Raw genomic sequence first — 10,384 nt, 5'->3', positions numbered from 1 at the left:
TTTTTAATTTAAATTTAAAGATTTTATTTAAAAAATGAATTTTTAAACCTATTCTTAAAAATTGATAAACCAAATTAGCCCATTTAAAACATTATTAGACTAAATAAGTCTATTTATCAAAACTGAGGAACCAAAAAGTTTTCTTTTTTTTTTTTTTTCTAAATTTTAAATCATCTAATGAAATGATATTATAATTGAACCACATTTGATTAAAGTAGCATGCTTTAGAAAAAGAAAAAACGAACCTTCACTTTCATGTTGACATCTAACAAGCGTTCTCTGGGCAAACACTGAACATTCTTCTTTATAATACCAAATGCTTGTTCATGTATTTTCATAATTTTGGACTAAAATAACAAATTAACACCTAACAAAATTTTCAGTTCATCTCGAGGATATGAAAACTATAAAGCTATAATTCCCACATATGGAAGAAGCAATTTTCTTTTTCTTTATAATTCCAAGAATAGGAAGAACCCTTTGGGTTAAACATAAAAAAGAAGCTTCAAATTGAATAAAGAATGACAGGCGTGGTTTAAACAACGAAATCTGTGTCTGAAACTTCAAGAACCTTGTGAAAGCCTATTGGCTTAACACCTTGTCGAAAAGCATTACCCTCGATGAACCTATCAACCATATACAGAAAAACCAAATATTGGTTTGCTACGTAGTCAAGCGATAATGGCAGGAAAACGAAAAAGAAGAAGAAATAACTCACATCTCTTTCAATAATGGATGCTTGTAAAAAGCATCTGAGATTCTCCCACTAAATTGGTTATAGTCCAAGAACCTGTGAGTCAACGGAATTTCATATATTATGAATATCTTATGAAGCAAACGAGTTGCCAATTACGAAGGATAATGCAACAGAAGAGAAAAAGTAGGTCTATGATCGAGGAAAAATAGAACTAGTCGGCATTCATATGTAAGTGTAAAGTGAGAGAAAGGCAGCAAGTGTGAGTGTTGGTCATGAAATGAAATGTGAAAAGATATGGAACCGCATTACTAACTTAGCTTCAAAAATAAGATATTATCAAGCGTCGTATTGTGCTTTAACTAAGGAATGGCAAGCAAAAAATATTTGCCTAATGCGAGCATGAAAATACGTTCTTAGTGTTTAGACATGTAGAAACACACTGGAAACTTTGAAGATCTGTTGTTTATTTTTCTTTTTCTTTTCTACTTTGGAGGGAGGCCATGGGTGTTGGGGATTGAGTTAAACGAGAATGAATTTATCATCACCACTACCAGTAAGAATGCACAATCTATTCCTATAAGCTTCTTCACCCTGTTAGCTAACCTACAGTTGCCATAAATTTTTTCGCCCTTATATGCAATCATAATTAATAACCTAACTCTTATGCAAAAAAAGAAAAAAAAAATCTAAATCAAACAGCACAGCTCTGCTTGCAGTTCCAGCTTAATGAAAATATTCTACTGACAAGGATAATGATAAAGTACTTACAAATAAGTAAGTCTTGGCATGCGGGCTAATTCAGCAGGAATTATTCCGGACATCTTGTTGTGTGATAGGTACCTGACCCAAAAAGAAAAAATCACTTCCATCGACTCCATAACAAAAGGAGAATATGATCCTATAACTATACATTATCAGGCTTCAAAAATCCCAAAGCAAATTACAAAGAAATAAAGTGAAACATACAATATTTCCAAGTTTGTCAAGTTTGCAAGTTGAGCTGGAACTCCCCCAGTAAAATAATTATCATTAAGATACCTACACATCACAATACATTTAGTTAGTCAAAATCAACAATTCAACAATTTCCAGAGGGACACTGGGAAAATAAAACATTCGAGCAATTCTAAATTTACATAGGCTACGTACAAGTTGCGAAGCGATGGAAAGCAGCCATCAACACGTATGAGTTCCCTAATGGTGCCGACCAAGTGATTGTTACCAACATCCCTACCAATAGCACAATCGCAGTTATCAGACTGATATTCGGTATATATCCAAAATATGAGATTTGTCAGCAGTACAAGAAAGTAAGTGAAATTTACAAATGGCGAAGATGTTGCAGGGTGCCCAATTCAGGAGGAATTCGTCCAATGAAACGATTTTCTTGTAGGTGTAGGTAGCGAAGCTCTGGAAGACTAGCAAGCTCCCTTGGAATTTCTCCCTTGAAATTATTGAAGCTCAAATATCTACAGAAAATTTTGTACCAATTTAGCCACACGTAAAACAGCAAAGAGCCAAAAGAACCAAAATAATAATAACCACTAAATCCAAAGAAAAGGATAGATCAACTGCAAGAGCTACCACTACTTACAAATGAGTTAAACTCTTCAGCTCACCAATTTCAGGAGGTATGACATCTTGCAGCTTATTCCACCTCAAGTTACTAAGGGAGGAACAAACAAAAATCAATAACAAACAGCAGTCAAAAAGGAAACCTTGCTAAGAGTTTTGTAGCAAATGTGAAAGGTGTCCTAGATTAGAATATGTAGTTTTATACTATAAGTGTGGATGGCTCTAAAACTTTGTTTCCTACTTAAACTAGATTAGCTAGTATAGTTCCAAGTCAAGTTAGTAAGCTGAATATAATAGAGCAACTGAACATCACTTCTCTAAAAGAGTAAGACAAGGGACTTACAGTATCTGAAGACGCTTCAATCGTCCAATTTGCGGAGGAATCGGTCCAGTCAACTTGTTATTGTGAAAATCCCTGCAATAAGAAAACATTTAAACCTTCTTTGATTGCCGTGATTAAAACTATTTTCTCTCTAACAAAAGGAACCTCAATTTTGGGATAAAAGAAAGTACCATCTTGATGCAGTCTATCAAAAGCTATGACACAATGCACAAACAGAGACGATTCTAAAATATTGTCAGAGAAAATCCATGTTTTTCCCATGGGTTAATTGCTTCATTCAAAGATTTAGCATTGGACGAGAAAACAAAATTCTCTAATACATTTAACGAAGGAAACACTTACAGCCTAGTAAGATCCAAGAGATTGGTTACAGCTGTGGGGAACGGGCCAACGATCGAAACCGCATAAACTTCCCTACAGTAGCAGATGAAACAACCCCAATTTAACGCATCAAACAGATAATTCCCAACTTATAACAATAAATTGAACGAGGATAGAACGGTAAGTGAGGAATCAAACAACAAACAACAAGGAAAATTGCAAAGAACAATGATCAATTCAATAAACTAAAAGAAAAAACAGAAAAAAAAAAAAAAAAGCCTTGAGGTTGAATCTAATCATACAATTTAGTAACCACTCTATAATCTCCCTGAGTAGTACAAGTGACACCAGACCAGGGAGGCAAATCACCATCGCCACATGGATCGTCTCCAACCCAAGAATACACCACTCTCCAGCCAAGAGAAGCCTTGATCTCATTCAACGCTTTCACTGCAAAATAAAAATCATTCAGTCCATTAAAACGAATAGAGAAAAGGGATCAGAGCAAGTGAAACAGAAAGTGATGTTGCTGTGAATACCATCTCGTTTAAGGGTTTTACAGAGAATAGAATCGTTCAGCAGAGAGAAAGAGAGAATGAATAGACAAAACGCGGGGAGTGAAAGTCGCCGCGCCATTGTTTCAGATCTGTGAGTTCCTTAACTTCAAGAAGTTAATAGAATTCGAAAATGCAGAAAGAAATCGATGATGAATTGATAGATCTGAGTGAAGAAGAAACAATTTCAAGAACTTGCGCGCTTCAAACAGAGGCTCCCGTTTTTTCCACTACGAACTCCTCGAGTTTGCTCGTTCAGGAAACGCGGAACAGCCGCTATTCGTCGGTGGCTTAATTCAACCTTCTTATTTATTATTTAAGATATAAATATTAAATGAAAGATGAAAAAGGTAAAAAGATAAGTGGATAATTCAATTCAAATATAACACCGTAATAAATAATTGGTAAATATCAATTTACACCGGTAACATTTAAATTTTAAATTAAGAATTATATTAATTTAAATTTTGATCTTTTTAAATAGTATCAATTTATATCCCAAATTAATAATTATATCAATTTATACACTGATCTTTCGTAAGTGTATCCAAATAAAACATAATGAAAATTGATATACTAATAAAAGTTAATGATTTAAATTGATACAATAACTAGTTTGGTGTTTAAATTGATATACTTATGAAAGTTCAGGATTTTAATTGGTATATTAATTTAAGATTTAAATTAATACGACTTCCAAAGTTTAAGAGTGTAAATTGATATTTGTCCTAAATAATAATACTTTCCATTTGATTATCTACCGGTTTGAATTCATGTTTATTTTTACTAATAAATACTTCTAATTTCAATGTCAATGACATGTCAGTTAGTATTTAAGGTTGTATTCAAATATATTAAAAAAAAAATCAACTGATTTATAAATATAGCAAAATGTTATTATTTGTTCGTGATAGACACCGATGGACATCTATCGATGTCTATCGAAGTCTATATAAATAGTGACATTTTGCTATATTAAAAAATATTTCCAACCGTTTAAAATAATTACCCTAATTTTTAAGGGTTTTCAAAAATTATATTTTTAAATTTCTTAAATTAAATTTTTTTTAATATTTTCTCATTTTCGTGAACTTCAAAAGTTATTTAATAAGTTTATAAACTTTCACTTTTTAAAAGGTTCAATATAGCCTTTAACTTTTTAAATTTGTATCTAATAAGTTTCTAACATATATATTTTTTAAAATTAATTAGTATATCAATATAAAATTAAATTATCTTTTAAAAAAATATGTCGTTTGGGATAATGAGTTAATTATTATAGTTAGGTTATGATAGTTTGTGTCTATAGATTATTTTAGCATGGGTTATAATAGTATGTGTTTGAGGTGTAAACTATTTTAATTTGAGAATGAAATAGTAAACAGTGTAGCAAATAATAAAAAAAAATAGTAAAAACAGTATCAAATGAGGATTTTGAAATAGTGTTTGTAACGACCCGAGTTCAGGAGGGGTACATGAATGAACAGGTATCACATCCAAACGAGAGAGATCCTAAGGACATGAAAGTATGGTTAAGAAAGATTTAAAAGAATTGAAAGTTACTATCTATACCAATAAGGTGAGATTCCGAATCCTAGGGTTGATGGTAACCAATCAGAGGTTTTGAAATAGTTTTACTGTAGCAAGAGGTGATTATTATATTTTGATGATAACTTTTATCCCAAACACCCCTAATTGGTTTGAAGACTTATTCTATTGAAAGTTTATTAGCTTTGAACTAACTGGTTAAATATATAATGTTTATTAGCTTTGAACTAACTGGTTAAATATATAATGTTAAATATGAAATGTCCATTAGTTAATTTTAGTTTGAGTCAAAATACTGCAATTGGGTTATTGACTATATATATATATTTCCAAGTTAATAAATTGGCTATAAATTTTTTCCAAGTAAATAAATGCAAGTCACTAGATAGTCATGACAAATGGTTAAATGTTAAACACAAAATGGTGAAATATTAAATGTTTTTCTTTTCTGTTAATTTTTTGACTCAAGTATTTCACATCCCCAAAAGACATTGATTTGGAAGTTTAACTTGGAACTTTTAATCTAAGTCATCAAAAAGAAAATTACATCTTTCAATAGGGTAAATAGTCTTTCCAAGTAAAGAACCATGGTTTTTTTAAAAAAATCATTTTTATTTAAACTCTTTTTATAAAGACCTTTAAAAATAAAATTTAAAATATTTCAAAAAATATGTTGAATAATTATCAAACATTTTAATTTTTCTGATATAACTTATTTTCAAAATAAATACTTGCAAAGTTAAACCAAATACACACTATATATTATTGGTTAAATTGAAAATTTGGTCCCTATGATTCATAATTAGATTTTAGTCCTTATGATTTGATAAAATTCTCATAAATAGTCCATGGTAGCTCTTTACTCGTGCTTCTTTCGGTGCATGGACAACGAAAGACTCAACCTTCTTCAATCAGCCAAAGTGAGTGATTTAGTGGTATTGACATGTATTACGATCCAAGAGGTCGAAGGTTCAATCCCCCATCCACGCAATGGTTGTAATAAAAAAAAACCTTCTTCAATGAGATTAAGTGTCACATCACATCATTTTATTTATTATTACTTCTAATGTTTCATTCAATCATTCAATGACAAATTGAATAAAAATTAGACAATATTTGCATGGAAATATTGGAAGAAAATAAAGACGATCTGAACCGTTGAATGAAGTGTATAGATAGAATGATCAAACGATGATGTTTACTTACATGAAAGCAAAAGCTCTAATGAAGAGTGAAAGTGATTGCCAACTATACCCTTGGCCAATGGAGGCCCCTCAGCTCAGTCCTCATTTCATAAGGCCATAATAATAAATCCTCAGCCTCAGCCTCCTCATGAGTCTCTCGCTCTCTGCATTTAAACTTACTTCCCTTTCCCTTTCTTTCATCTCCTTCTTTCTTTCTTTCTTCCCCCGCCCTTTTCTCTCTTTCTCTATTAGAAACTCTTGACAATGAAAGCCTCTTTCTTTCTTTCTTCGTCATCCTTGTCGTCTTTTTCCACCAATGGCCATCTCTTCATGATGATCTTGATAGTTCTACTTGTCTTCGTCACATCGTCTGCTTCCATTGCCGTGCCAGAAGCTTCTCCGACCATCTCCCACCACCAACCGCCTCGCGGTGAAGTACTGCAGCTTCATCCTTGTGATGCTCTCACCCGTGAAAACTCACGTTCTTTGTGTATTCATCTTCATAGAGTTTACCAACATCGCCTACCCGTTCATGTCCTGCCACCGTTGCTGACCCACAATGAGATTGATCCTCGATATGGCGTCGAGAAGAGACTCGTGCCATCGGGGCCAAACCCTCTTCATAACTGAACAAGAGAGAAAGAAAGCAAAGAAAGAGGAAAGAAAGAGCAAAAGAGAATCTTTCTTTATCAAAACAGACATTTTAGCCATTTCTCTTCTCAGAACTTTTCTTGCTATTGCAATAGTATATCATGAACGTCCCTTTTTCTTTTTCTCTTCTTGAATCCTGTTAGTTAATGGATCAAGAAGAATATTTAATCCTTGACCAAAGGTAGAAGAAGAAGACTATGCTAATTAGTTAACGAGTTTTGTCCAATGTCGTATTATCTTGTTTCGGGTTATTGTTGCTATTTCCATTCTTGTTTTTGTGTCCCAAACGTTCGAGTTTTGGCATGTTATAAGTTCGATCACGAAGAGAAGAACGTTATTGGAGTCCATTTTGATGTGGAAAATGGCAAAAACAAGCATGGAAATGGCAAGGTATTTACTTTAATGTTTTTACTTTTTTTTCTTTAAAAAAAGTCATAGGTGGTCGGGTCCGGAGGCACGATTCAAAAGAAACCCATGAGTTTCATTAATTTTGGAGGTATAAGGTACAAAATACCGACATGGCAGGATTCATGAGGTTTTCTTTCTTTGGAGGGGTACTATGGAACTTTCGTATCTTTTTTTTTCTTATTATTGTTCATGGAATTAATGTAATTTTGCTGTATAGGCTTGTACTGTCTGAATCATTGAAATATATATGTACGTAAATGCCCCATTTGAGTTTTTCTTTTAAAGCTTCCCTTTTCTCTTTTGTATTGTAACTTTATCTTCCATTTTAGTCAATCCCATGAAAAAGAAAAGAAAAATGTAACAACTACTAATGTTCGACTCTTCATGGCTGCTAACTATTTTCAACAAGATGAAGGAATATATGCTTTTTCTTTGAAAGAATAGAAGCAAAGTTTTGTACTTATTACAACCTTATAAAACCACAAGAAAAAAAATACACCAACAATTAAAGAATGTTTGAACGAAATGCTTCCAGCTAGAAACAAACAGAAGGGAAGAGGTGGAAGAAAGGGCATGTATCTGATTTACTTCCCAATCAATTTGCGAGCTCGTTGATTGGCGCCTTTCACTCTGGAATTCAGCTCATCGACATCGTCGCTTAGATGATCCAGAGCTTTGTTTTGCCTGCATTTTCCAGAAATTATACATTCAGAAGTATGTAATAAGCTAACAGATTGATGAGATGAGATAATAATACAACAATATTTAAGTTGAGAAAAGAGACAGGCGTGTGTAACCTGTCAAGCTCGCTTCCCATGTCCACAGCCATACTCTTCAGATCACCCAAGATATTACTTAAATCTGAGAGTGCATCATCTTGTTTTTCCTTCTCAGCCTGTGTTTACATTCTTACAGATTGGTTAAATTTGAAACCATGATAATACTATACTCTTAAAGATAGTGAAATGATGACAGCCGATGATCTCACCTCAACTTTTTGCATAGCACCTGACTGTTCAGAGGGTGGTGTTTGAGTAGCCGACTGTTTTTTGCCCGTAGATACACCCAATTTTTCCCTTTGCTCCTTGTTATTTTCAGTTCTCCCAGAGGAATTATCTGGAGCGCCAAAATGGACATAATCAATAGCAGATAAAAATTGGAGTGGCAGTAATATAGATACAAGAATGACAGTGTTTACTGAGCAAAAGAACCAGTGAAGATATAACCTGCTGTTATAAGAGGCCCTGTAATTTCTCTCGTCTTCTTTGGCTTCCAAGGCTTAGAGAACATGCCTCCAAGATTATTCAGAAGTTTCTCACCCTGTAATTAACAATAATGAATCAACAAACACATGAAGGAGCAATCAGAGTATCATAAAAAAGGACACATAAACAATGAAAGAGCAAGATGAAAATAAATTCATTCGTTTTCTGGCTAGCTTATCGAATTCCTAGCAAACTAAAAGGTTCTTCGTTCTTGATCATTTTCCATCTCTTACACAATAGGACACATCCACAACCTAATCATTACAAAAACTTGCAAGCCAAGCATATCTGATCAACATGGGGCAACTAGTAATTTCAGCAAAACAACATAGGACAGAATATATCGAAAAGGCGTCTGATGGAAACTAGAAAAGAACCTACCTTACTTAAATCTTTATCCATATCAGCAGCCATCCTGTGGGTCCTTTCAATTTGCTCACCCTGCTTATGCAACATGTCAAGGGTCTTGGTAGCATCTTCCCTTATATCCTCAGCGATCTTCAAGCAGTTATTAACAGATTTTGTGGTCTCCTCAGCTTTATACACAGCGTAGTTTTCCAATTCCTGCACACTCTGGTTCTCAAGTCCTCCCGAGTCTCGAAAATCATTTTTGTACCTATCTTTAGAGGCTGAAGAAGTTGCAGTCCCTCTTCTTCCAACAAAACCTTCATCGTCATCGTCAAAAGGGTTAGAGGACATTGAGTTTGGCATAATGAGCACAGGCTCGGAAGAAGTTCTTCTTGCAGCATTAAGAGTTTGTTTGGCATCAGGCCCAGTATCTGAATCAAAAGGATTAGTGCCAGATCCGGTTGATAATTCAGGATCTACAGAATTCTGCTTAGTAACTTTCGCGGGGGATTTCATGAAACCAAACATCCTGACTGGTACAAAGAGATTCTTGAATTTAAATGAACTATTGGGTAAGCAGCTATAAAACAAAGATCTGGTGAATATAACTGGTACCTGTAAAATAGTATTGAGAATATTTAGGGAAAATGCCGTAAGAACAACATTTCCAATAGAAACTTAACTCTTTAGAGGACAATGAATTCGCAGTAAACAAAACAAAATAACATCACCTAGCAACTGGAAATAAGAATGCAGAATACAATTCAAGCGAATAACTAGGGATCGAAAGTTAAACGAAACCGAAATTCTTAGCAATTTAGCCGATAAGGATACAGATAAACCATATGAACGGAAATGAGGGTTCAAAAACGGAGAAACCCCCTAGAAATGCAGTGTAGATACAAAAATAAGATCAACAAACAAGGAAAAGAATCAAGAAAGGGAAAATGAGAGGAAAGGGTACCTGAAAATTGGAAGCAGGAAGAAAATATGAAACGAAAGCGAGACAATGGGGATTTTGTTCTTGATGATTATCAGCGTGTTCGATACATAAACAGAGATATAATTGAAAATCCGTAACAGATTGATGGGAGGCGAAGCGGAAAAGCAGAGAACTGTACGTCTCCGACTCGCTAAAAGAAAAATAAAAGGTTCAATTAAGATGCAAAATTTTCATTTTGAAATTGGTTCTCCTCCGTTACAATTTTAGACCGTTGGGATTCTCAGATTGAGATTTTCCTTTTCCTTTTTATTTATTTAAATTCTAAAATTCTAAATTCTAAACAACAAGAATTTTGTTGGGAGTGCGCCGCACACGTGCTGGTGCTTCCCCTATTTTTCGCTCACATCACTCTTTTTCTCCCCTAATAAACGGCGGTTTAAAAAAGATAAAACACCTGTATGAAATATGTTAAATTAGATGTAAGGTAGATTGTCCATTTTTAATGTTCATTAATCATATGTCACTCATCCATTTCCTATGTATTATC

General features: G+C 33.7%; 3 protein-coding genes across 4 annotated transcripts; 1 reads left to right on the top strand and 2 right to left on the bottom strand.

Annotated features, from left to right (window-relative positions):
• Window positions 1-275: 275 nt before the first annotated feature.
• On the bottom strand, window positions 276-3,782 carry LOC120080798 (leucine-rich repeat receptor protein kinase MSP1-like). Its single transcript, XM_039035440.1, has 11 exons — window positions 3,476-3,782; window positions 3,239-3,386; window positions 2,958-3,029; window positions 2,616-2,687; window positions 2,292-2,363; window positions 2,023-2,166; window positions 1,847-1,927; window positions 1,664-1,735; window positions 1,466-1,537; window positions 719-790; window positions 276-626 (listed from the first exon to the last, which is right to left on the bottom strand). The coding sequence occupies exons 1-11, from the start codon at window positions 3,570-3,572 to the stop codon at window positions 536-538; spliced, it is 993 nt and encodes a 330-aa protein (XP_038891368.1). The 5' UTR covers window positions 3,573-3,782; the 3' UTR covers window positions 276-535.
• Window positions 3,783-6,320: 2,538 nt separating this feature from the next.
• On the top strand, window positions 6,321-7,557 carry LOC120081217 (CLAVATA3/ESR (CLE)-related protein 10-like). Its single transcript, XM_039035921.1, has one exon. It carries the CDS (start codon window positions 6,487-6,489, stop codon window positions 6,850-6,852), a length of 366 nt encoding a protein of 121 aa, XP_038891849.1. The 5' UTR covers window positions 6,321-6,486; the 3' UTR covers window positions 6,853-7,557.
• A 174-nt stretch (window positions 7,558-7,731) lies between these two features.
• LOC120081216 (putative SNAP25 homologous protein SNAP30) lies at window positions 7,732-10,100 on the bottom strand. Of its 2 annotated transcripts, none has more exons than XM_039035920.1 (6): window positions 9,859-10,100; window positions 8,928-9,427; window positions 8,508-8,601; window positions 8,270-8,397; window positions 8,079-8,176; window positions 7,732-7,965 (listed from the first exon to the last, which is right to left on the bottom strand). In XM_039035920.1, exons 2-6 carry the CDS (start codon window positions 9,420-9,422, stop codon window positions 7,866-7,868), a joined length of 915 nt encoding a protein of 304 aa, XP_038891848.1. In that variant the 5' UTR covers window positions 9,423-9,427; window positions 9,859-10,100; the 3' UTR covers window positions 7,732-7,865. The 2 variants fall into 2 exon arrangements, with proteins under 2 accessions (XP_038891848.1, XP_038891847.1); XM_039035919.1 differs by having other exon boundaries at window positions 8,928-9,509; window positions 9,859-10,099.
• Window positions 10,101-10,384: the final 284 nt, after the last annotated feature.

The sequence above is a fragment of the Benincasa hispida genome, chromosome 7 (assembly GCF_009727055.1).
Source record: "Benincasa hispida cultivar B227 chromosome 7, ASM972705v1, whole genome shotgun sequence".
Classification (NCBI taxonomy): domain Eukaryota; kingdom Viridiplantae; phylum Streptophyta; class Magnoliopsida; order Cucurbitales; family Cucurbitaceae; genus Benincasa; species Benincasa hispida.
This window is presented reverse-complemented; position numbering and strand designations above follow the sequence as displayed.